Source organism: Leucopleurus acutus, assembly GCF_964270905.1.
Source record: "Leucopleurus acutus genome assembly, chromosome: 3".
NCBI classification, from domain to species: domain Eukaryota; kingdom Metazoa; phylum Chordata; class Mammalia; order Artiodactyla; family Delphinidae; genus Leucopleurus; species Leucopleurus acutus.
The window spans coordinates 24,092,227-24,120,047 of NC_139145.1; the positions used below are offsets into that span (position 1 = coordinate 24,092,227).

General features: G+C 41.3%; 2 protein-coding genes and 1 pseudogene across 3 annotated transcripts in view; 1 reads left to right on the forward strand and 2 right to left on the reverse strand.

Moving 5' to 3' along the window:
• The window catches only part of LOC309960020 (uncharacterized protein), a 345,721-nt gene that overhangs the window by 205,214 nt on the left and 112,686 nt on the right, over positions 1-27,821 (reverse strand). The gene's annotated exons all lie outside the window — the stretch shown is intronic.
• Positions 322-3,570, forward strand: LOC309959172 (UDP-N-acetylglucosamine--peptide N-acetylglucosaminyltransferase 110 kDa subunit-like; the record flags this gene model as incomplete). Its single annotated transcript, XM_082835333.1, has 1 exon — positions 322-3,570. The coding sequence occupies one exon, from the start codon at positions 322-324 to the stop codon at positions 3,460-3,462; it is 3,141 nt and encodes a 1,046-aa protein (XP_082691459.1). The 3' UTR covers positions 3,463-3,570.
• LOC309958874 (ferritin light chain-like) overlaps positions 16,892-27,821 on the reverse strand; it is a 31,844-nt pseudogene continuing 20,914 nt past the window's right edge. The window contains exon 2 of the transcript in view: positions 16,892-17,434. The product of the transcript in view is annotated as a ferritin light chain-like (transcript). The remainder of the gene's footprint in view (positions 17,435-27,821) is intronic.

Genomic DNA, 27,821 nt, shown 5'->3' on the forward strand with positions numbered 1-27,821 from the left:
AAACAAAATTTTAAAAAGTGTTTGGACTACTGACTTCTGATTTCTTCTAAGGCAAGTGTATAGGTAATTTTTATTCCCTGATGAGGAGAAAAATGGTGGAAGAGGGCAGGGTTAGGAATTAAGATTTCAAGAGCGTGAGAGGTAGATGGCCAACCAGAGTTCCTAAGGTTCGGTGCCTGTAACTGTTGCCGCCGCTTAAGCCTGCCAAAGCAGTGGTACGGCTGCTGCCCTCGTATTTGCTACCTCTAGAAACATTCTTGCCAGTACTGGCGGCAGCGGGACTCAATTACCCCCTTTTATCACTCTCTGCAGACCCTCCAGATGACGTCTTCTGTGGGCAACGTGGCCGACAGCACAGAACCAACGAAACGTATGCTTTCCTTCCAAGGGTTAGCTGAGTTGGTACATCGAGAGTATCAGGCAGGAGATTTTGAGGCAGCTGAGAGACACTGCATGCAGCTGTGGAGACAAGAGCCAGACAATACTGGAGTACTTTTATTACTTTCATCTCTACACTTCCAGTGTCGAAGGCTGGACAGATCTGCCCACTTTAGTACTCTGGCAATTAAACAGAACCCTCTTCTGGCAGAAGCCTATTCGAATTTGGGGAATGTGTACAAGGAAAGAGGGCAGTTGCAGGAAGCAATTGAGCATTACCGGCATGCATTGCATCTCAAACCAGATTTCATCGATGGTTATATTAACCTGGCAGCCGCTTTGGTAGCAGCAGGCGACATGGAAGGGGCAGTACAAGCTTACGTCTCTGCTCTTCAGTGCAATCCTGATTTGTACTGTGTTCGCAGTGACCTGGGGAACCTGCTCAAAGCCCTGGGTCGCTTGGAAGGAGCCAAGGCATGTTATTTGAAAGCAATGGAGACGCAACCGAACTTTGCAGTAGCTTGGAGTAATCTTGGCTGTGTTTTCAATGCACAAGGGGAGATTTGGCTTGCAATTCATCACTTTGAAAAGGCTGTCACCCTTGACCCCAATTTTCTGGATGCTTATATCAATTTAGGAAATGTCTTGAAAGAGGCACGGATTTTTGACAGAGCTGTGGCAGCTTACCTTTGTGCCCTAAGCTTGAGCCCAAATCATGCAGTGGTACATGCCAACCTGGCTTGTGTATACTATGAGCAAGGCCTGATAGATCTGGCAATAGACACCTACAGGCGAGCTATTGAGTTGCAACCACATTTCCCTGATGCTTACTGCAACCTAGCCAACGCTCTGGAAGAGAAGGGCAGTGTTGCCGAAGCAGAAGATTGTTATAATACAGCTCTGCGGCTGTGTCCCATCCATGCAGACTCTCTGAATAACCTAGCCAATATCAAAGGAGACCAGGGAAACATTGAAGAGGCAGTTCGCTTGTATTGTAAAGCATTAGAAGTCTTCCCAGAGTTTGCTGTTGCCCATTCAAATTTAGCAAGTGTATTGCAGCAGCAGGGAAAACTGCAGGAAGCTCTGATGCATTATAAGGAGGCTGTTCGAATCAGTCCTACTTTTGCTGATGCCTACTGTAACATGGGAAACACTCTAAAGGAGATGCAGGATGTTCAGGGAGCCTTGCAGTGTTATACTCGTGCCATTCAGATTAACCCTGCACTTGCGGATGCCCACAGCAATCTGGCTTCCATTCACAAGTATTCAGGGAATATTCCAGAAGCAATTGCTTCTTATCGCACTGCTCTGAAGCTTGAACCTGATTTTCCTGACGCTTATTGTGATTTGGCTCATTGCCTGCAGATTGTCTGTGATTGGACAGACTATGATGAGCGAATGAAGAAGTTGGTCAGCATTGTGGCTGACCAGCTGGAGAAGAATAGGTTGCCTTCTGTGCAGCCTCATCATAGTATGCTCTATCCTCTTTCTCATGGCTTCAGGAAGGCTATTGCTGAGAGCCATGGGAACCTCTGCTTGGATGAGATCGGTGTCCTTCATAAACCACCGTACGAACATCCAAAAGACTTGAAGCTCAGTGATGGTCGACTGCGTGTAGGATACGTGAGTTCTGACTTTGGGAATCATCCTACTTCTCATCTTATGCAGTCTATTCCAGGCATGCACAATCCTGATAAATTTGAGGTATTCTGTTATGCCCTGAGCCCAGATGATGGCACAAACTTCCGAGCGAAGGTGATGGCAGAAGCCCATCATTTCATTGATCTTTCTCAGATTCCATGCAATGGGAAAGCAGCTGATCGCATCCATCAAGATGGTATACACATCCTTGTAAATATGAATGGTTATACCAGGGGTGCTCGAAATGAACTCTTTGCTCTCAGGCCAGCTCCTATTCAGGCAATGTGGCTGGGCTACCCTGGGACCATTGGCGTGCTTTTCATGGATTATATCATCACTGATCAGGAAACTTCACCTGCTGAAGTTGCTGAGCAGTATTCTGAGAAACTGGCTTATATGCCCCATACTTTCTTTATTGGTGATCATGCTAATATGTTCCCTCACCTGAAGAAGAAGGCAGTCATCGATTTTCAGTCCAATGGGCACATTTATGACAATCGGATTGTGCTGAATGGCATCGACCTCAAAGCATTTCTTGATAGTCTCCCAGATGTGCAGATTGTCAAGATGAAATGTCCTGATGGAGGAGACAACGCAGACAGCAGTAATACGGCTCTTAATATGCCTGTCATTCCTATGAATACTATTGCAGAGGCAGTTATTGAAATGATTAACAGAGGACAAATTCAGATAACAGTTAATGGATTCAGTCTTAGCAATGGACTGGCAACTACCCAGATCAACATTAAGGCTGCCACTGGAGAGGAGGTTCCCCGTACCATTATTGTAACCACACGTTCTCAGTACGGGTTACCGGAAGATGCCATTGTGTACTGTAACTTTAATCAGTTATATAAAATTGACCCATCTACTTTGCAGATGTGGGCAAATATTCTGAAGCGTGTTCCCAATAGTGTACTGTGGCTGTTGCGTTTTCCAGCAGTAGGAGAACCTAATATTCAACAGTATGCACAAAATATGGGCCTTCCCCAGAACCGTATCATTTTTTCACCTGTTGCTCCTAAAGAGGAACATGTTCGGAGAGGCCAGCTGGCTGATATCTGCTTGGACACTCCACTCTGTAATGGACACACCACAGGGATGGATGTCCTTTGGTCAGGGACACCCATGGTGACTATGCCAGGAGAGACTCTTGCTTCCCGAGTTGCAGCTTCCCAGCTCACTTGTTTAGGCTGTCGTGAGCTTATTGCTAAAAATAGACAAGAATATGAAGACATAGCTGTGAAACTGGGAACTGATCTAGAATACCTGAAGAAACTTCGTGGCAAAGTCTGGAAGCAGAGAACATCTAGCCCTCTGTTCAACACCAAACAATACACGATGGACCTAGAGCGGCTCTATCTACAGATGTGGGAGCATTACACAGCTGGCAACAAACCTGATCACATGATTAAGCCTGTTGAAGTCACTGAGTCGGCCTAAATAAGGACTGTGTGCACAGGAGAATTACCCTGTACCTGAGCCTCAACCTTCTGGGGGAAAGGGAACTACTTTTTCCTTATCTGTACAATACCATGCTGCAGATGGGTGACAGACAATGATAAGAAATAGCACAGCCAGACTTGCTTCCTGCATGATCATGATCATGATAGGGAGAGACACAAGAGATGGGAAACTGCTGTTCCACAAGGAGTCTCCATAGAATTTTGCAGCAGCCAGGTGTCTGGAAGGTCTGGAAGGTAAGTCTGGAAGGTCTGATCTCCCTTGGTCTTCCATAGGATGGATGGTTAGTGTGGAAGGGAGATAGAGATTGCCCAGCCGTTTTGTGATTATCATGGATTGATTGAGTCTTCTGAATTAATATTTTTCTTTATATTTTGGGTATTGGAGCTTTTAAAAATGTTTGGTTTCAGGTATTTTTATTCATGTGAAGTGTGTATGATTCTCTTGAGATAAGCTTTTAAGCTAAAATATTCCTTGTTTTAGTTTCTGAACTCTACAGATAAATGGGGACTTTGCTGGTATAGTCTTTTTATAGGTTGTGTAAACCACTTGAGCTTATATCAGTCATTTTAGTGTCTGACATAATGTTCGGAACTATCAGTGCTTTGTTGGTTTATAGATGATGGCTTAAATTATTTTCCTGGTCCGTTTCCTTCTTCCCTTCCCCCCACTTTAAAAATTCTCCTGTAACTTGGCTAACAAAAAACCAAGTCTGATTCAAAACCTCCCAGAGTGTTTCTCTTAACCGCGTCATCTGGTGCCGAATGAAGATTCTTAGGAGTGATTATTAATTCTGAAGGGCACAGTTGTGGTACTGTCACTGATGATAATAATAATGGATTTTTGGCCTAGAGTGTTGACCTATTTCACCAGTGTTTTACCGTTGACTGCCCCTCTATGCTGCTTCCAAAAGTGATAGTGTGTGTTAAGATTTTTACTTTCATTTCTAATGTATGTTTGTTTGTTTTAGTGAGTCCTGTTCTTCCTTTTTCTTTCAGCAGAAATGAAATCCCAGGTAAGTATAAGTATTCAAATATTTGATCAGTAAGTCACAGTTATCTCCAGTACATTAAATAACTTTCATCAAAAAACATGTTATAGGTAAAAAGCTCTGAAGGACCAGCTATGTATATGATAATTATGTTTCAGACCTTCTAGGGTATTATATATAATAACTTGTCTTCTGGACGTGGTCTTGAAGTCTTTATGGATTCAGTCTCAGTAGTAGCGAACTGCACTGCTACTTGGTTTGGAGTACAAATTAGACTTTAGCCCTCTTGGAGGTTGAGTTTTTGGTATTGAAAACCATAGGAATGAAATTATTGTATTTCAACAAAGGATCGAGGGCTTGAGGCTTAAACAAGGCAACATACGTGTGGGAAGCAGTCAGCCTTGAGGGCAGGTAAGGACATGCCAGGCATGCGGCCGCTGCTCGAAGGGACTGTCCCTACTTGTTCCCCTCCTTGTTCCATTCCATGGGAGATAAATCACCAGGGCCCAGAGATCAGAAAGAATGTAAAATGAGACAAGCAAAGCTGTCTCCCCCCTGCACATGCAGGTTATTTTTGATGCTTCTGGGTTTATGGGTTTCCTCCCAGGGAAGTTTATCTTGAGCCGAGACAGTCTGTAGATAATGTAAACCACCATCTGGCAACCTTCCGATTTCTAGTCTAGATAATCTGCAACTGTAGCATAATAAAATTTGCCTTGCAACCATCAGTTGTCTTGGTCCTTCTGACCCCACCCTTCGGTGCCTCTTCAGTTCCTTACCCCTTCCCTTCTGACCCTGGGGGTGAGATCCTCTTTCTCCGGCTGGTCCGCGGCAAGTGGCACTCGAACAGGGACCTGAAGCGTGAAGGCAGTTAAAAGAAAAAGAAAGTGCAGGTAAGAGAACCCTTATGCAAAATATGTGTGGCCACCAGTAAAAGTGAAACGAATAGAGGCATAAGGCAATAGTCAGAAGTAAAATAAGATGGGGCAAAAGGGCTCAAAGATGTATGAATTATTTGCTCAGGTTTTACTTTTGATGCTTAAAGCTCGGGGTAATAAAGTTTCTGAACTTTATTGTTGACTGAATTTTTACAGCATATCCATGGTGTATCTCCCTGGTTTCCTGATGGTGGCTCTGGTGACATAGAAATCTGGCAGAAAGTTGGAGAAGATTTAAAAAATTATTACGAGTCTCGAGGGCCTACTCATACTCCTGTTGTTACATATAGTTTGTGGAATCTGATAAAAATATGTTTAGATTCTTCTCATGATAGTGTTGATTTGAATGTAAAGTCAGAAAAACATAAGCCTCTGACAGAAGGAGAGACTGTATTATCAGCTACTGTGTCGCCGCTTCCTAAACCGAAAGAGCTAATTAATTTAAATATTTTAGATGAAGAGGAACATTTTGACTTAACAGATGAGGCTTGTAAACATAAAAGAGAGAAATGTCCTGAGGATGATTTTCTAGTGGCTGTGATAGATAAGTCAGTGAGAAAGCTGCAGGTTAATAAGGACTGTCTTCCTCAAAAATCTACATCTGTAAAAATGCTCAGTCCCTTGCAGCACGCTGTACAAGGAGCCATAAAACGAGGAGAAGATCCTATTTTCTGTTGTCCCGTCATAGAGAGACCTGATCCTAATAATCCTCACCAAGCTACTAGGGAGCATCAGGCTCTCCCTTTGAAAGTTTTGAAAGATTGAAAATCTGCCTGTGCTCAATATGGGCCCACTGCTCCTTTTACTGCTGCTATGGTTGACAGGAGAAGCTCTTCCCCCCGCTGATTGGAAGTCTATTGCACGAGCTTGTTTAAATGGTGGAGATTATTTAATATGGAAGTTTGATTTTTATGAACGGGCTGCTGAACAAGCAGAAAAGAATGCTGCCCATAATATTCCAGTTGATTATCATATGCTGATTGGGGAAGGACAATATCTTTCTTTACAAGATCAATTAACTTATCCCTTTGTTGCTTATCCTCAAATAAATCATTTGGCATTACAAGCCTGGAGGAAATGTCCTTCTACACACAAAACTGAGGACCTTTCAACAATTAGACGGGGACCTGATGAACCATACGCTGATTTTGTAGATAGGTTGTCACAGGCGGTGGGGAGACTCATTGCGGACGGACTCACTGGTACGATTGTAGTTAAGCAGCTTGCTTTTGAGAATGCTAATAAGGCATGTCAGGCTGCGATTCGACCTTGGAGAAAACGGGGAACATTGGAGGCTTATATTCGCCTTTGTGCAGGCATTGGGCCTACTTATATACAGGGTGCTGCTGTGGCTGCAGCATTAACTAACGTGGGGTTTAAAAACAATCAAAAGAAAACAAAGACTTGTTTTAAATGCGGAAAGGGCAGGTCCTTTTGCTAGAGAATGTAGATCTTTTAATTCTAACCCTAGTCCTTCCTTCCCTACTCAGAAACCTCCAGATGGTCAGAAAATCCCTGGTTTATGCCCTACATGCAATAGGGGGAAACATTGGGCACAAGATTGTTGCTCAGTGGCCCACAAGGATGGGCCACCACTGTCGGGGAACTCCTCCCGGGGCCTTCCCCGGCCCCAACAAATAATAAGGGCAATGTCTGTGTATCCTCCTCAAATTATCAATCAGACATTAACCAAAAACAGAAACATACAATATCCTCGCTCTCCAGAGCAACACCAGGAAGCGCAGGACTGGAGCTCAGTACCTCCGCCCGATATGTATTAACTCCTGAAATGGGTCCTCAGGCCCTCTCTACGGGCATCTGTGGACCTTTACCCAAGGGTTTGATGGGACTATTATTGGGAAGAAGTAGTGTCGCCATGAAAGGTTTAACTGTTATGCCAGGAGTCATAGATTCTGACTACGAAGGAGAAATAAAAGTCATGGCACAAACTATTAAAAATATAATAACTATTTCTCCTGGTGATAAAATTGCACAATTGCTACTTTTGCCCTTTGTACCTCATGGACAAATTTTACAACATCAAAAGAGAGAAACAAAGGCTTTTGGATCGTCTAATGCTGCCTACTGGATTCAGAAGATAGGGAAAGAACGTCCAGAAATGAAATGAACCATTAATGGAAAGGTTTTTTCAGGTTTGTTAGACACTGGAGCTGATGTCTCTGTTATGACGCAGGTACACTGGCCTAAACGTTGGCCCATTAGTCCTACTATTACAGAACTTCACGGAATAGGACAAAGTTCTTCTCCTATGCAAAGTAGTCAGTTTTTTTTAATGGCAAGATAGTGAGGGCCATTCAGGATATTTCCAGCCTCATGTTTTGCCTGGGCTGCCTTTAAACCTCTGGGGCCGAGATATATTAAAAGAAATGGGAGTATTACTTTATAGTCCAAACTCTCAAGTCTCTAATATGATGTTGTATCAAGGATTTCTTCCCACAAAAGGGCTGGGAACAAATCAACAAGGAACTGTCTGTCCTATTGATGTGAAAATAAAAAGTGATAGACAAGGTTTGGGTTTTTCTTAGGCGCCTTGGATTCTCCACTCACTGCTGATCCAATTACTTGGCTGACTGATGACCCTGTATGGGTGGACCAATGGCCCCTCACAAAGGAGAAATGAGAAGCTGCAGAACAATTAGTACTGGAACAATTAGGGCATTTAGAAATTTCCAGTAGTCCTTGGAATACTCCTATTTTTATTATCAAGAAAAAATCTGGAAAATATAGGTTATTACAGGATCTAAGAGCTGTTAATAAAACTATGCTAATAATGGGAGCTCTTCAACCAGGCCTACCCTCTCCAACAGCCATACCACACAATTATCATCTTTTAGTTATAGATTTAAAAGATTGTTTTTTCACTATTCCTTTGTTTCCTGAAGATAGAAAACATTTTGCTTTTAGCTTGCCTTCCTTAAATTTTAAGGAACCCATGAGGAGATTTCAATGGAAAGTATTGCCTCAGGGCATGGCAAATAGTCCTACATTATGCCAAAAATATGTGGCTCAGGCCTTGACTCCTGTGAGAAAAAGGTTTCCATCGTTATATCTCATACATTATATGGATGATATACTTTTAGCCACTGATAATATTTCTTTATTAGAGACTGCTTTTCAATTTTTACAAAAGTCCTTACAATCATTTGGCTTGGTCATTGCCTCAAAAAAAATTCAAAGACAATCTCCATTTTTATATTTGGGAAAATATATTGATAACACTACTATTAGGCCTCAAAAACTGCAAATTCGAGTTGATAATTTAAAAACATTAAATGCTTTTCAAAAATTACTTGGAGATATTAATTGGCTAAGGCCTTCCTTAAAACTTACTACTGCTCAATTACAGCCTTTGTTTGATAATCTTAAAGGTGACTCAGATCCTTCTTCTTCACGCTCTATGACTCCAGAAGGATTTCAAGCTTTACAAATAGTGAGTAGATCTATCAGTTCTACACAATTAACTAGAATTCATACTCACCTTCCAATTTTCTTAATAATTTGTCCAACTCCTCATGTGCCTACTGCCGTCTTATGGCAAACTGTTGGAATTATTGAATAGATTCATATGAAATCTACACCCTCTAAAGTTATTAACCCTTATTATGAACTTATTAGTAATTTAATAATGCAAGGTAGAACTAGATGCTTACAACCTATAAGTATAGAACCTTCTCAAATTATTATCCCTTATTCAGTTAGTCAACAAAATTGACTTTTTCAACATAATAATGAATGGGGTCTTGCTCTTGCAGGATTTTCAGGTACCTTGGAACGCCATTACCCTGCTGATAAATTGATCCAATTCAGCAAACTTAACTCATATCTTTCCTTCTATAATTAGGCAACAGCCTGTTCCTCATGTACCTTTGGTTTTTACGGACGGTTCTTCTTCAGGAGTGGCTACTGTAATCACTGACCACGGAACAAACCTCGTTAAAGAAACTTCCTTGACTTCAGCTCAACGTGTTGAACTGTATGCTGTCATTATGTCTTTTAAACATTTGCCTTCTATATCTTTTAATTTGTTTTCTGATAGTAAATATCTTATTAGCTTGTGATTTCTTCTGGAGACTGAGAGCATAGGACATACTAATGACCCTGAATTATCATCCTCTTTTTGTTTGCTTCAACAGCTTATTCGTTCCCATGATGGTCCTGTTGCAGGTCTGTATATCCGTGCTCATTCTAACTTGCCTGGTCCATTGACTAAACTTAATGCGACTGCAGATGTTTTAACTCGATCTAAACGTGATCTTTATCCTGTACATTTTCCTCCCAAGAATAGAGTTGAAGTTACTCCTCCTCCTCAATCTCTTTTCCCTAAAGCAGGACAGGTCCCAATTTACCGTACTCCTCCTTTCCGTTCATCATGCTGTCAAGAATGGCTAATGTACTGCATTCATTATCTTCATACTCTTGATACTCATGGTCCATGTCCTGGACACCCTCATATTATGGTAAGTTATGATCAAACTGCTTCACAAGCAGCACAGCCGTTGCACGCTTTACACCGTCAGTCGGCGGCTACATTACACGCACAATTTTCCCTTACTGGTGAAGCCGCCCGACAAATTGTTAAGCAATGCCCACAATGCTTACCTCACCTTCCTGTTCCACATTATGTTGTTAATCCTCGTGGATTATTACCTAGACATTTATGGCAAATGGATGTTACTTGTATTCCGTCTTTTGGGAAATTACAGTTTGTTCATGTCACTATCGATACTTATTCTGGTTTCCTCTGTGCTACAGCACAGACCGGAGAAGCTACTAAACATGTTATCACTCATTTATTACACTGTTTTGCTTTCATGAACCTTCCCAAAATTATTAAAACAGATAATGGGCCCGCTGCTTTTGCAACATTTTGTAATTCATTACAAAATTACCCATATTACAGGCATTCCATATAACCCTCAAGGACAATGTATTATAGAACGTGCAAATAGATCTTTAAAGCTAACTACTGAAAAAATAAAAAGGGGGGAATTGTGTAGAACAACACCACAGAACCTTATAAATCATGCTCTGTTTATTTTAAATGTTCTCACTGTTGACAAATTTGGCTGCTCTGCAGGGGGAAGGTTGGTGGCTGAGCCAAGATTGGCCTCTCAATCTCCGGAGGTCCTCTGGAAAGATCCGTCAACCAGCACTTGGCGTGGTCCTGATCCTGTGTTGATTTGGGGACGTGGTCACGTGTGTATCTTTCCCAGATCAGTGCCTGGACTTTGCTGGCTTCCTGAGCGCTTAGTCAAGCAAATAGATGGCTCGCCATAGCTCACCTAGTTCAGAAGATGAAGAAGCTCTGCACCTCTCCTGAAAATTTGACAGTGTTGATTCAGAAGAAGAAGAAGAAGAGGAGACCACTTGCCAGGACGACTCAAAGGAGTGCTGTTCCAACTTGGGGACAAATTAAACAACTGGTTTCATGAGCTCAAGAGTCAGTGAAACAACAGAATAATCCTGTTACACCTGTAACTTTATTTTTGGTTATGTTGGCAACCATTTCATGTGTTCCCTCTGTTAATGCAGCAACTTACTGGGCCTATGTACCTTATCCTCCACTATTACAACCCATATCTTGGTCTGAAGCAGAGTTTCCTGTATTTTACAATGATAAGTGTTTATGGGCCTCTTATTGGGAATATAAAACAAATCAATATGTCTGTAAATTATACTAACTGGTTTAGTACCCATCCTGTCTGTCTTAGCCCATTGAATCTGGAAACTGGATGTGTAAAGGCTATTAGTTATGAGCATACAGATGTTTATGAGGGAACGGATCAATCAATTAGTTTGTCAGGCTCTCCAGGCATCCTTCGTTTTACAGGAACCAACATTACTCTTACATGCCCGGCTACCAGCCGACGAGAGGATCTTAAGGATACCATCATTTGGTATAAAATGGGCAAGCTATTAATATTAGAGGTCAAATCTCATACGCCTCACCACTTAGGGATTCCGCTATTACTATAGCCAAGGTTACAGGTGAAGATTCAGGAAATTATTTCTGTATGAAGTGTTTACTTGGAGGACAAGGGATACTTATAGCTGGACGTAAGGTTACTATGCTTAACAGAAAATCAAAAAATCAATTGCCTCCCCTTACGACCGTTAACTTTCCTGGATCCAATTTTGAACATTGCAATGCATCTTGGAATAATAACCAAATATGGTGTACTATAGATTATACCAAGGTGTCAATTCTTATCTCTTCTTTTCCCATCATAGATAGGTTTATCACATTTCAAAAGAACTGGGATATATGGAAACTAGCTCTAACTTATTCCAATACACCTGTTATAACTTGTGTTGCTCCTCCATATACACGTTTGTGTGGTTCTATTAACATTGGTAATTCTTCCAAAGGAGGATATAATATTAGCTGTGTTAATTGTATTTTTAGCAGTTGTATGTTCCCTTCTGCAGGAACGCAATCTGTGCTTATACTAAAGCAACCCATGTATGTTATGGTGCCTGTACATCTGAGAGAACCTTGGTATGAAGATACTGGAGTACAGGCATGGGTGGAAGTCTCTAAAGCCTTGCAGAGGAGACGCTTTCTTGGGTGGCTAATAGTAAGTTTACTTGCGTCGGCTGCTCTGTCTGCTACTGTGGCTACTGCCGGTCTTGCTCTTTCACAGAGTATTCATCATGCTCACTTTGCTAATCAGTTATCTCAACATACCAGTCTTGCTTTATCTTTACAAAGTCACATATATTTATGGATTAATAACAAGTTAGATGAATTTAAAAACACAATTTTGGGGATTGGAGATCAGATGGCAGCATTAAAATTGAGGATGCGTTTAGCTTGTCATGCAAAGTATACATGGATGTGTGTTACTCCTTAAAAGTACAGTGACTGTATTTGGGAATGGGAAAAAGTAAAAATGCATCTGCTGAGTGTTTGGTCAGATAATAATATTAGTCTTGATCTTAAGAAATTAAATGCTGAAATTCAGGATATACAAAATACACATCTTGATGATGTTTCGCCAGAAGATGTAATTCAAACTTTACTGGATCATTTAAAGTGGTTAAACCCTCAGTCTTGGATTACTGGAAGGTTGTCAGGATTTATTACCCTGGCCATAATTTGCCTATTATTGATAATAATCTTCTCATGTCTGTTTCGTATCCTCATGCAACAGTACACTACTCTCGGCACTAAACTTCATGGAATTATTTTGCAGCAAAAGTTAAAAAATAAAAAAGACCTGTGGGAAGCAGTCAGCCTTGAGAGCAGGTAAGGACATGCCAGGCATGCCGCCGCTGCTCGAAGGGACTGTCCCTACTTGTTCCCCTCCTTGTGCCATTCCATGGGAGATAAATCACCAGGGCCCAGAGATCAGAAAGAATGTAAAATGAGACAAGCAAAGCTGTCTTCCCCCTGCACATGCAGGTTATTTTTGATGCTTCTGGGTTTATGGGTTTCCTCCCAGGGAAGTTAACCTTGAGCCGAGACAGTCTGTAGGTAATGTAAACCACCATCTGGCAACCTTCCGATTTCTAGTCTAGATAATCTGCAACTGTAGCGCAATAAAATTTGCCTTGCAACCATCAATTGTCTTGGTCCTTCTGACCCCATTCTTCGGTGCTACTTCAGTTCCTTACCCCTTCCCTTCTGACCCTGGGCGGTGAAATCCTCTTTCTCCGGCTGGTCCGCGGCACACATGAATATATGTTTTTGTCTTGCTGTACTGCACCTGTGCTGTCTAGTAACAGATATTTTGTCTGCTAGTAGTGTTCTAGATTATGTCTTTCCAAAGCGCTGAGGCAGTGCACCTATTCTGTAGTTGCAGCTGATGCCTGAATGTAGCCTAGCTGACAAATTATTGATTAATAAGAACTTGAATTTCTCAAAGATTTGTACTGTTAACCAAAATCTGAGCAAGGAGTCTCAAATGTAATTCTTAGCCAGAATTACATGTTAATGAACCATTTAACAGTGTGAATCAAGGAACATCAGTGTAAGGCTTTCTTTTAATTTATTTTTTACCTGCTTGAAATATCAGTTAAAGTTTGCCAGCTTGGTTGCAGATGAACGGACGTTTGAAGTTCACCAAACTACTTAATGTGGGATAGGATAATAGACTTCCAGCGCCCTCAAGGCTGTGACCTTGCAGCCATTTTACATAGCACATCCTCCTCCTATAGGGATGAACCTTTCCCTGGCCCGAAAAGTAGCAGCTCTGTTGAAGCTTTGCTTATTGTAACAGGATTTTGTTTCCAGGTTACATGTCTGTGGAAGACTTAATTCTGAATAGAGATATAGATATTACTGGAAACTAATTGTTTTTTCTATTATACTCTGATTTATCAAAACAGTAAAACATTTAAACTGTGCTACAGAAATTCAGAAGTTGTCTTGCAATCTTTAAACAATAAATGAATGAGTTGCCCTTAAAAAAAAAAAAAGGATTAAGCAGTTAAGCTGTTGGTCCCACATCAGACAAATTTTCCTATACCTTCTGTCAATATTGTTAACAGAGACTGTTATTTTATTAATCCTTATGATCCCGTGATTCTTTCTTTCATGTTTCAGGGCACAGCAGGTGAGAGAGTGGATTTGTTAAGCTGGGTGGGTTTATCCTTCTTTTATGCGTTCATTCAATTTTATGTTCATTTACTTATTGTACACACATGGCAATAGAAGCTGCTAAAGCAATCATTGCTATTCTGCAAAACAACAAGGCACAGAAGCAGATGTCTTATTTCTGAGATTTCTCCCCCCAGGATTATTATGATTAAAGATCCTTTCCCCCCACTCCCTGGAGAGGACAAGGGGCTGCTCGCTGGAGGTTTTTTAATGACTTGGGGAAAGGCTCAAATATCCCCCCATTATGGTAATCCACCCCAGGGGCAAACCACACGAGAATATTATGAATTTATTTTATTGTTCTATCCTCGCAAAGGTAATACTCAGCCCATTAGAATATGAAAACTATACTGTCAAATTTCAGAATTACATGGATGAAGAAAATCACCAGTGGCATCATATCACGTGTGTTATAGTTGTATTTACTATATTGACTATATTAACTATGTTGTGTTAACAATATATTGTATAACTATATATTGAAAAGGCAAAATGCTGTAACTTATTTCAGAAAAAATAATTATGTTGGCAAACCCCAAATTGTACACTGTAGACAGGTCCTAGGAAAAGAAGATTTAATTCATAGTGGACAAGAGGTTAGCTTCTGTTTTCAGCCATGTGCTATTTCAAGAATTAAACGTCATGAATAATACAGGATATAAGAGGAATAGTCTAAAGACGGAAAAGCACATTTTGATTAGGAAAGAGAATTTAAGGCTTAAGTCTTTTTTTTTTTAAGGAAAACTGCCTTATTACTATGAGATAAGAAAAAATTGTTTCCTTCTTTTCTTCCTTGCTTTCTTCTTTTTCTTTTTTTTAACCTTTTTAATTTTGGATATTTGACCTCTAAGCTGAGATGACTGAAAATGCCTCCTCTGGGCATCAACATTTTTGAAAGACTTTTTCCCCCTCCCTAAGGGCTGTTTGTCTCTTGGAGGCATTGTCTACATTACTCACCAAGAGGCAAGCATTTGTCCTTGCACTAAATGCTGACATGTCCTGATAAGAGGGAAGCTGCAAAGTAGAAGAATTGAAGGTCAATATGTTGATATTGGTCTCAAGAGCATTGATGTACATTTGTGTATTGGGGAAGGGGAGAGAAGCTTGAGAGTGGGCCAGTGGGGAGGGGTAAATATTTTGTGATGCTGTCTACCTATGGGCTTATAAAGTTTACAGCTGCATTAGGAGGACAAGCATTACCATTAGCATGAAAAGTAGGGCAGACCTCAGTTGCAAAAGCTTCTAGCCATACACATAGGGCAATACGTAAATGATACACCTTATTGCATTCACCCATTCACCCTCCCCTGTTCATGCTAATTGGAAATTTCAATCCATTTCAGAGAAGTAACACAACTATCGATCATTTTCCCTGGCACAAATCTTCCTAGAGCTCACGCACTAGCCCATGTGTCTTAGATTTAATATCTGATCACTAGCTGGATTGAAGCCAAGAGGTGGTTCCCAAAGTTGCTGCACACTAGAATCACCTGGGGAACTCTGAGACCTCCCAGGGCCCAGGCTCCTCCCTAGACCTACTGAATCAAAATCTCTGGGGCTGGGACCCAGACACCAATGTTTTTCTTAAAAGCTCTTTAGGTAATTCAAATGAGCAGCAAAGCTTGAGAAGCAGCCCAATAACGGGAACAAACTTATTTCACACAGATAAAGTGGGGCAATTCATATGTTAAAAGAACATGAATATATGTCCATGCCTCTCTCACGCTTTGTCACAGTTTACCCTTCCCCCTCCCCATATCCTCAAGTCCGTTCTCTAGTAAGTCTGTGTCTTTATTCCTGTTTTACCCCTAGGTTCTTCATGACATTTTTTTTTCTTAAATCCATATATATGTGTTAGCATACAGTATTTGTCTCTCTCTTTCTGACTGACTTCTACACTGTTGGTGGGGATGTAAATTGGTGCAACCACTATGGAAAACACTATGACAGTTCCTCAAAAAGCTAAAAATAGAGCTACCATATGATCCAGCAATCTTACTCCTGGGCAAATATCTGGACAAAACTATAATTCGAAAACATACATGCACCCCTATGTTCACAGCAGCACTATTTATAATAGCCAAGACATGCAAACAACCTAAATGTCCACTCACAGATGAATGGATAAAGAAGATGTGATATATATAAAATGGAATACTACTCAGCTATAAAAAAGAATGAAATAATGCCATTTGCAGCAACATGGCTGGACCTAGAGACTATTATACTAAATGAAGTAAGTGAGAAGGAGAAAGACAAATACCATATGATACTACTTATATGTGGAATCTAGAATATGATACAAATGAACTTATCCATGAAACAGAAACAGACTCACAGACATAGCACACAAACTTGTGGTTCCCGAGGGGAAGGGGGAGGTGGGGGAGTGATGGATTGGGAGTTTGGGATTAGCAGAGGTAACCTATTATATATATGATGGATAAACAACAAGGTCCTACTGTATAGTACAGGGAACTATAGTCAATGTCCTGTAATTAACCATAATGGAAAAGAATATGAAAAATTATATATATGTATAACTGAATAACTTTGTTGTACAGCATAAACTAACACAACATTGTATATCAACTATACTTCAGTAAAATAAATTTTTTAAAAAAGGAAAAAAACCATGAATATATATATATATACTTATAGATATATATATATATTTCTTTTTTTCCTCTTTATTCTGTTTGTGTTTCAAATAGGCTTTTTTTTTTTCCTTCTGCAAAAAGCGTTATTGTTTCCATTTGGTCCAAGGCTTGGGAGAGGGCTCCAGGGCGGTTACAAAGCTGCCTAGTAGCTGCAGAGCAGGGCTTCAGGCAGAAGCTCTGATGCCAGAGGGGCTCCTCAGAGGCGGCTGGACTTCAGAGACTCCTGTTTGTGCTCGAGGGTGAGCCTTTCAAAGAGATACTCGCCCAGCACAGCCTGCGGACCAGCCAGCCTGCGGAGGTTGGTCAGGTGGTCGCCCATCTTCTTGATGAGTTTCACCTGCTCCTCCAGGAAGCGGCTCTCCAGGAAGTCACAGAGGTGGGAGTCTGCGCGGGCGGAACCCAGGGCGCGCAGATCTGATAGTGCCTGGTGCAGGCTCTTCCCCCTAAGAATGGCAGCTTCCACAGCGTCCTGGGTTTTACCCCACTCATCTTGAGAAGGCTTCCGCGCATCCTGGAAGAGGGCGCGGCCACAGCACTGGTTTTGCATTTTCAAGAGACGCTGGGCGCCCTCACACTTCTCCTCAGCCAGTTGGCGAAAAATGTGGCCCACACTGTCCAGAGTCCCATTGTTGCTGTCGAAATAGAAGCTCAGAGAGAGGTAAGTGTCCCCAGATGCATGTTGAACAGGCGGTGGACAGCGGCCTCCACCTCGATGGAATAATTCTGACGAACCTGGGAACTCGTGGTTGATCAGTGATAAGGAGCTAAGCTCAAAAAACGGTGTTGGCCTGTCCTGGAGGCTGAGGATAGCTGAGTGGCTGATTCCAAAGGTTGCGACAGGAAGAAAGGTTGGAGGGTGGTCAGGGGCTGGAGCAAGGAGCGTCCCTGGGTCTGTTCATTCCAAACACTGTTGAAGCAAAAGACAGAACTGCAGGACTGCCGAGCGCACTGCCTCAAATAGGCTTTGATATAAATGAACAAGAAGTCCAAGCAAGGACAAAACTTACCCTTCCCCCCACCAAAATAGCTGGCGATACTAGAATCTAGACCTGGGAAGGGATTCTTCCATTACTTTCTGAACATTCCAAGCCACTAGAGCAGTGGTTCTCAAAGTATGGTCACCTTGTAACCAAGCAGTACCCTATGGGGCCTTCCTAGGACAGACCCATCCCCCATATCCTCTGCTGTAGTTCCTCTCTGAAGTACTCGGATAATAGTATCTCAGGCATATTTCTTGAGTTTTCAGATGCTAAAAACCACCACCCAATGGAAGAAATTAACTCCTTGATGATCATGAGCACGTAGCCCCCAGACCTTCTGGCACCTAAGGATGGATAATGTTACCTGCCCTGTGGCCTCAACATCAACCAATCAGAGGATTGTGCACGAGCTGATCACATTCCCTGGGACGTCCCTCCCTCACCTGGCCTTTAAAAATGCTTTGCTGAAATCCTTTGGAGATTTCAGGGTGTTTTGGAACTCGGGCCACCCCTCTCCTTGCTCGATCCTGCAATAAACCTTTCTCTGCTCCAGACTCCAGCCTTTAGGTTTGTTTGGCCTCACTGTGCTTCAGACAGACGAACCTGCATTCGGTAACAACCTGACCAGTTTTACCAGCGTCCCCTGATAATGTGTCAGATATTCAAGTTTTAGGGCCCTGTCCCAGCCCTATGGAATCAGCAGCTCTGGTGGGGCTCAGTGATCTCTGTTATAACAGGCCCTCCAGATGATTTTTATTCACCTTAAAGTTTGAAAATATCTGCATTGTCAGCTGGCCAAAGCGTCCACCAGCAGGTGAAGGGGATTGGTGCCTGGAAAAGATAGGGACCAGCCAAGGCAAGTACAGCAGCATTTGCCGTGGTAGTAATGGAGAATGCCTTTTCTTCACTGGTTGGCACAGACTAGGATCTGGGAGCAGTGGCAGGGTTATTTAGGATGCTTTACATTTCAATGTAGAGGGACCGCTGTCCTGGTTTGCCAGGGACTTCCCCTGTGTGAGCACTTAAAATCTCATCCTGGCAAACCCCTTAGCCCTGGGTTTGAAAAACGTAGGGAATAACATGAAATTTAGGGGAAACATGATCTAGGTTTTGGGCAAGTCACAAGTGCTAATTAAAGCTAAGCAAGTATGGACAACACTAGCGTTCTTTAGCCCTTTGCGGGGAGGTAAATCTGATTGGGTGAAAGGACTTATTGTTAAGAGATCTTTGTAGAAACATCCCCTTCTGCTTAGTCCGCTGGTTCTCAGTTCTGGCTAGACATTGGCATCGTCTGAGGAGATTTAAAATGATTTTATTGGTCTACGATGACCAACCGTCAGTGTGAGGGTTTTTAAAAAGTGCTTCAGATGATTCTAATGCACAACCAAATTTAGGTGCCACTGCTTAAGCTTTTGAACCGCTGCTGCATATTTGCACCTCATCTTCCTATGAGAATATCCAACTGTAGTTGAGGTTTGTTTTTTTTTTTTTTTTTTCTTTTTCTAACTGTCTTATAAGATTTACTGTCTTAAATAAGGTTGAATGTACAGAAAATCTTGCTAGTCCATCTGGTATAGCTGGATACTTAGAATAATATAGTTAAGATATATACCATTTAAGTATTGTGACTGGCCTTTTTTTTGAAATTAACATATGCATTGAATTAGTATGTTCTCTTTTGAAGTTGTTATGTTGGGGAGCTATACCTCTAATCTGCCATTACTAAATATCTGGACACCTCTTATTAGGAATTGCTTTTAGAAATCTTTAGGGATTAAAACCAAGATTGCTGTATTATTTGTACTGGAACCACAAAAACCTCACAGAGTTCCCCCGCTGTACCTTCTACCCCCATCTCTAACCCTTGGCAACTTCTAAACTGTTCTCCATCTCCACGGTTTTGTTATTTTAAGAAAAATATGTAAACATAATCATGAATTACTTAATCTTCGGAGATCGGCTTTTCAAAATTTTTCCCTCGGCATCATTCCCTTGAAGTTCATTTCAATTTTTGCATATATTAATAATTTGTTCCAGAAACTTCCGGGAAGATGGCAGAAGAGTAAGACGCGGAGATCACCTTCCTCCCCACAGATACACCAGAAATACATCTATGCGTGGAACAACTCCTACGGAGCACCTACTGAACGCTGGCAGAAGACCTCAGACCTCCCAAAAGGCAAGGAACCCCCCACGTACCTGGTTAGGGCAAAAGAAAAAACTAAACAGAGACAAAAGGATAGGGACGGGCCCTGCACCAGCGGGAGAGAGCTGTGAAGGAGGAAAAGTGTCCACACACTAGGAGCCCCTTCGCGGGCGGAGACTTCGGGTGGTGGAGTGAGGGAGCTTGGGAGCCACGGAGGAGAGCACAGCAACAAGGGTGCAGAGGGCAAAGCGGAGAGATTCCAGCGCAGAGGATCGGGCCGAACGGCACTCACCAGCCGAGAGGCTTGTCTGCTCACCCGCCGGGGCGGGCGGGGCTGGGAGCTGAGGCTCCGGCTTCTGTCGGAGCGCCGGGAGAGGACTGGGGTTGGCTGCGTGAGCACAGCCTGCAGGGCGTTGGTGCGCCGCGGCTAGCCGGGAGGGAGTCCGAGGAGGGGTCTGGACCTGCCGAATAGGCAAGAGACTTTTTCTTCCCTCCTTGTTTCCTGGTTCGCGAGGAGAGGGGATTAAGAACGCTGCTTGGGAGAGCTCCAGGGACGGGCGCGAGCCGCGGCTAAAAGTGAGGAGCACAGAGACGGACATGAGACGCTAGGGCCGCTGCTGCCGCCACCAGGAGGCCTGTGTGCGAACACAGGTCACTGTCCACACCCCCTTCCGGGGAGCCTGTGCAGCCCGCCACTGCCAGGGTCCCGGGATCCAGGGACAACTCCCCCGGGAGAACGCACGGCGCGCCTCAGGCTAGCAACGTCACGCCGGCCTCTGCCGCCGCAGGCCCACACCACACTCCGTGACCCTCCCTACCCCCCCACCCCCACCCCGGCCTGAGTGAGCCAGAGCCCCCGAATCAGCGGCTCCTTTAACCCCGTCCTGTCTGAGCAAAGAACAGACGCCCTCCGGCGACCTACACGCACAGGCGGGGCCAAATCCAAAGCTGAGCCCCTGGGAGCTGTGAGAACAAAGAAGAGAAAGGGAAATCTCTCCCAGCAGCCTCAGAAGCAGCGGATTAAAGCTCCACAATCAACTTGATGTACCCTGCATCTGTGGAATACATGAATAGACAACGAATCATCCCAAATTAAGGAGCCCTGTGGATGAAAGGCTCTTGGTGCTGCAGCCAGGAATCAGTGCTGTGCCTCTGAGGTGGGAGAGCCAACTTCAGGACACTGGTCCACAAGAGGCCTCCCAGCTGCACATAATGTCAAACAGCGAAAATCTCCCAGAGATCTCCATCTCAACGCCAGCACCCAGCTTCACTCAACGACCAGCAAGCTACAGTGCTGGACATCCTATGCCAAACAACTAGCAAGACAGGAACACAACCCCACCCATTAGCAGAGAGGCTGCCCAAAATCATAATAAGTCTACAGACACCCCAAAACACACCACCAGACGTGGACCTGCCCACCAGAAAGACAAGATCCAGCCTCATCCACCAGAACACAGGCACTAGTCCCCTCCACCAGGAAGCCTACACAACCCACTGAACCAACCTTAGCCACTGGGGACAGACACAAAAAATAACAGGAACTACGAACCTTCAGCCTGCAAAAAGGAGACCCCAAACACAGTAAGATAAGCAAAATGAAAAGACAGAAAAACACACAGCAGATGAAGGAGCAAGATAAAAACCCATGAGACCTAACAAATGAAGAGGAAATAGGCAGTCTACCTGAAAAAGAATTCAGAATAATGATAGTAAAGATGATCCAAAATCTTGGAAATAGAATAGACAAAATGCAAGAATCAGTTAACAAGGACCTAGAAGAACTAAAGATGAAACAAACAATGATGAACACAATAAATGAAATGAAAAATACTCTAGATGGGATCAATAGCAGAATAACTGAGGCAGAAGAACGGATAAGTGACCTGGAAGATAAAATAGTGGAAATAACTACTGCAGAGCAGAATAAAGAAAAAAGAATGAAGAGAACTGAGGACAGTCTCAGAGACCTCTGGGACAACATTAAACGCACCAACATTCGAATTATAGGGGTTCCAGAAGAAGAAGAGAAAAAGAAAGGGACTGAGAAAATATTTGAAGAGATTATAGTTGAAAACTTCCCTAATATGGTAAAGGAAATAGTTAATCAAGTCCAGGAAGCACAGAGAGTCCCATACAGGATAAATCCAAGGAGAAATATGCCAAGACACATATTAATCAAACTGTCAAAAATTAAATACAAAGAAAACATATTAAAAGCAGCAAGGGAAAAACAACAAATAACACACAAGGGAATCCCCATAAGGTTAACAGCTGATGTTTCAGCAGAAACTCTGCAAGCCAGAAGGGAGTGGCAGGACATATTGAAAGTGTTGAAGGAGAAAAACCTGCAACCAAGATTACTCTACCCAGCAAGGATCTCATTCAGATTTGATGGAGAAATTAAAACCTTTACAGACAAGCAAAAGCTGAGAGAGTTCAGCACCACCAAACCAGCTCTACAACAACTGCTAAAGGAACTTCTCTAGGCAAGAAACACAAAAGAAGGAAAAGACCTACAATAACGAACCCAAAACAATTAAGAAAATGGGAATGGGAACACACATATCGATAATTACCTTAAATGTAAATGGACTAAATGCTCCCACCAAAAGACACAGATTGGCTGAATGGATACAAAAACAAGACGCATATATTTGCTGTCTACAAGAGACCCACTTCAGACGTAGAGAAAAAGGAAAAAGGTATTTCATGCAAATGGAAACCAAAAGAAAGCTGGAGTAGCAATTCTCATATCAGACAAAATAGACTTTAAAACAAAGACTATTAGAAGAGACAAAGAAGGACACTACATAATGATCAAGGGATCGATCCAAGAAGAAGATATAACAATTGTAAATATTTATGCACCCAACATAGGAGCACCTCAATACATAAGGCAAATACTGACAGCCATAAAAGGGGAAATCGACACTAACACATTCATAGTAGGGGACTTTAACACCCCACTTTCACCAATGGACAGATCATCCAAAATGAAAATAAATAAGGAAACACAAGCTTTAAATGATACATTAAACGAGATGGACTTAATTGATATTTATAGGACATTCCATCCAAAAACAACAGAATACACATTTTTCTCAAGTGCTCGTGGAACATTCTCCAGGATAGATCATATCTTGGGTCACAAATCAAGCCTTGGTAAATTTAAGAAAATTGAAATTGTATCAAGTATCTTTTCCGACCACAACGCTATGAGACTTGATATCAATTACAGGAAAAGATCTGTAAAAAAATACAAACACATGGAGGCTAAACAATACACTACTTAATAACGAAGTGATCACTGAAGAAATCAAAGAGGAAATCAAAAAATACCTAGAAACAAATGACAATGGAGACACGATGACTCAAAATCTATGGGATGCAGCAAAAGCAGTTCTAAGAGGGAAGTTTATAGCAATACAATCCTACCTTAAGAAACAGGAAACATCTCGAATAAACAACCTAACCTTGCACCTAAAGCAATTAGAGAAAGAAGAACAAAAAACCCCCAAAGTTAGCAGAAGGAAAGAAATCATAAAAATCAGATCAGAAATAAATGAAAAAGAAATGAAGGAAATGATAGCAAAGATCAATAAAACTAAAAGCTGGTTCTTTGAAAGGATAAACGAAATTGATAAGCCATTAGCCAGACTCACCAAGAAAAAAAGGGAGAAGACTCAAATCAATAGAATTAGAAATGAAAAAGGAGAAGTAACAACTGACACTGCAGAAATACAAAAGATCATGAGAGATTACTACAAGCAACTCTATGCCAATAAAATGGACAACCTGGAAGAAATGGACAAATTCTTAGAAAGGCACAACCTGCCAAGACTGAATCAGGAAGAAATAGAAAATATGAACAGACCAATCACAAGCACTGAAATTGAAACTGTGATTAAAAATCTTCCAACAAGCAAAAGCCCAGGACCAGATGGCTTCACAGGCGAATTCTATCAAACATTTAGAGAAGAGCTATCACCTATCCTTCTCAGACTCTTCCAAAATATAGCAGAGGGAGGAACACTCCCCAACTCATTCTACGAGGCCACCATCACCCTGATACCAAAACCAGACAAGGATGTCACAAAGAAAGAAAACTACAGGCCAATATCACTGATGAACATAGATGCAAAGATCCTCAACAAAATACTAGCAGACAGAATCCAACAGTACATTAAACGGATCATACACCATGATCAAGTGGGGTTTATTCCAGGTATGCAAGGATTCTTCAATATATGCAAATCAATCAACGTGATACACCATATTAACAAATTGAAGGAGAAAAACCATATGATCATCTCAATAGATGTAGAGAAAGCTTTTGACAAAATTCAACACCCATTTATGATAAAAACCCTGCAGAAAGTAGGCATAGAGGGAACTTTCCTCAACATAATAAAGGCTATATATGACAAACCCACAGCCAACATCGTCCTCAATGGTGAAAAACTGAAAGCATTTCCACTAAGATCAGGAACAAGACAAGGTTGCCCACTCTCACCACTCTTATTCAACATAGTTTTGGAAGTTTTAGCCACAGCAATCAGAGAGAAAAGGAAATAAAAGGAATCCAAATCGGAAAAGAAGAAGTAAAGCTGTCACTGTTTGCAGATGACATGATACTATACATAGAGAATCCTAAAGATGCAACCAGAAAACTACTAGAGCTAATCAATGAATTTGGTAAAGTAGCAGGATACAAAATTAATGCACAGAAATCTCTGGCATTCCTATACACTAAGGATGAAAAATCTGAAAGTGAAATCAAGAAAACACTCCCATTTACCATTGCAACAAAAAGAATAAAATATCTAGGAATAAACCTACCTAAGGAGACAAAAGACCTGTATGCAGAAAATTGTAAGACACTGATGAAAGGAATTAAAGATGATACAAATAGATGGAGAGATATACCATGTTCTTGGATTGGAAGAATCAACATTGTGAAAATGACTCTACTACCCAAAGCAATCTACAGATTCAATGCAATCCCTATCAAACTACCACTGGCATTTTTCACAGAACTAGAACAAAAAATTTCACAATTTGTATGGAAACACAAAAGACCCCGAATAGCCAAAGCAATCTTGAGAACGAAAAACGGAGCTGGAGGAATCAGGCTTCCTGACTTCAGACTATACTAAAAGCTACAGTAATCAAGACAGTATGGTACTGGCACAAAAACAGAAATATAGATCAATGGAACAGGATAGAAAGCCCAGAGATAAACCCACGCACATATGGTCACCTTATCTTTGACAAAGGAGGCAGGAATGTACAGTGGAGAAAGGACAGCCTATTCAATAAGTGCTGGGTAAACTGGACAGCTACATGTCAAAGTATGAGATTAGATCACTCCCTAACACCATACACAAAAATAAGCTCAAAATGGATTAAAGACCTAAATGTAAGGCCAGAAACTATCAAACTCTTAGAGGAAAACATAGGCAGGACAGTCTATGACATAAATCACAGCAAGGTCCTTTTTGATCCACCTCCTAGAGAAATGGAAATAAAAACAAAAGTAAACAAATGGGACCTAATGAAACTTAAAAGCTTTTGCGCAGCAAAGGAAACCATAAAGAAGACCAAAAGACAACCCTCAGAATGGGAGAAAATATTTGCAAATGAAGCAACCGACAAAGGATTAATCTCCAAAATTTATAAGCAGCTCATGCAGCTCAATAACAAGAAAACAAACAACCCAATCCAAAAATGGGCAGAAGACCTAAATAGACATTTCTCCAAAGAAGATACACAGACTGCCAACAAACACATGAAAGAATGCTCAACATCACTAATCATTAGAGAAATGCAAATCACAACTACAATGAGATATCATCTCACACCAGTCAGAATGGCCATCATCAAAAAATCTAGAAACAATAAATGCTGGAGAGGGTGTGGAGAAAAGGGAACCCTCTTACACTGTTGGTGGGAATGTAAATTGATACAGCCACTGTGGAGAACAGTATGGAGGTTCCTTAAAAAGCTACAAATAGAACTACCATATGACCCAGCAATCCCACTACGGGGCATATACCCTGAGAAAACCATAATTCAACAAGAGTCATGTACCAAAATGTTCATTGCAGCTCTATTTACAATAGCCCAGAGATGGAAACAACCTAAGTGTCCATCATCGGATGAATGGATAAAGAAGATGTGGCACATATATACAATGGAATATTACTCAGCCATAAAAAGAAACGAAATTGAGCTATTTGTAATGAGGTGGATAGACCTAGAGTCTGTCATACAGAGTGAAGTAAGTCAGAAAGAGAGAGACAAATACCGTATGCTAACACATATATATGGAATTTAAGAAAAAAAAATGTCATGAAAAACCTAGGGGTGAAACAGGAATAAAGACACAGACTTACTAGAGAATGGACTTGAGGCTATGGGGAGGGGGAAGGGTAAACGGTGACAAAGCTAGAAAGAGGCATGGACATATATACACTACCAAACGTAAGGTAGATAGCTAGTGGGAAGCAGCCACATAGCACAGGGAGATCAGCTCGGTGCTTTGTGACCGCCTGGAGCGGTGGGATAGGGAGGGTGGGAGGGAGGGAGACGCAAGCGGGAAGAGATATGGGAACATATGTGTATATATAACTGATTCATTTTGTTGTGAAGCTGAAACTAACATACCATTGTAAAGCAATTATACTCCAATAAAGATGTTAAAAAAATAATTTGTTCCTTTTTGTTGCTCGGTAGTATTCTATCATCAGATTTTATCACAATTTGTTTCAACATTCATCCACTGAAAGACATTTGAGTAGTTGCCAGTTTTTGGCTATTATAAATAAAACTGCTATGAACACTTATGTGTAAGTTTCTGTGGGAACTTAATTAATTTTTTGTTTCTTTTGGATAAATGCTCAAGAGTACAATTACTGCGTTGTAGGGTGAATCTACTTTTAGGATTAAAAGAGACTGTCAAGCTGTTGATCAGAGTGGCTAAACCATTTTATTTTCCCACCAGTGATGTGATATAATTTTTCTATGTACTCGCCAGCATTTGATGTTGTCACTATACTTTAATTTTAGTTACTCTCTGACATCTCATTATGGTCTTAATTTGCATTTCGCTAATGGCTAATGATGCTGAGCATCTTTTCATGTGCTCCTTTGCCGTGTGTATATTCTATTCCATGAAATGTCTGTTCCTGTCTTCTGCCTATTTTCTAGTTGGATTTTTTTAAGTTGTTTGGAGAGTTCTTTGTATATTATAGATACAAGTCATTTGTCTCATATGGGATTTTCAAATATGTTTTCCTACTGTGTAATTTGAGTTTTCATCCACTTAAAAGGATCTTCTATGAAGCATTTTTAACTCATTTTCATGAGATCCAATTTATCAGTTTTTGCCTTTATTGATCATACTTTTGGTGTCAAGTCTAAGAATTATTCCCCTTGTTCTAGATGCCAAACATTTTCTCCTATTTTTTTTCTAAAAATGCCCTGCTTTTACATTTAAGATTATGATCCACTTTGATTTAATTTTTGTGTAAGGTGTGGAGGTTAAGGTTCATTTTTTGTTTGTTTTTGTCTAGGGATGTCCAACTGTTTCAGTACCATTTTTTGAAAAGTCTATTCTTCCTTGATAGCTTTTGCACTGCTGTCAAAAACAAGTTATATGTATTTATGTCAGTCTATTTCTGGGTTCTCTATTCCATTCCATTGATCTATGTATCTACCCTCCATCATTACTGCAAAATCTTGAAATTGGGTAGATTAATTCCTCCCATTTTCATCTTCCTTTACAAGTTGTTTTAGCTATTCTTCAGCCTCTTCTTACCATATCAATCTTAGAATAAGCTTGTCTATATCCACAGAAACCTTGAGGGCATTTTAAGAGTAATTGTGTTAAGCCTCTTAACTTGGGGAGAATTGACATCTTTACCATGTTGTGTTTTCTAATCCATGAACAAGGTATGTCTCCCTATTTGTTTGGGACTTAAAAATTTTTCTTCATC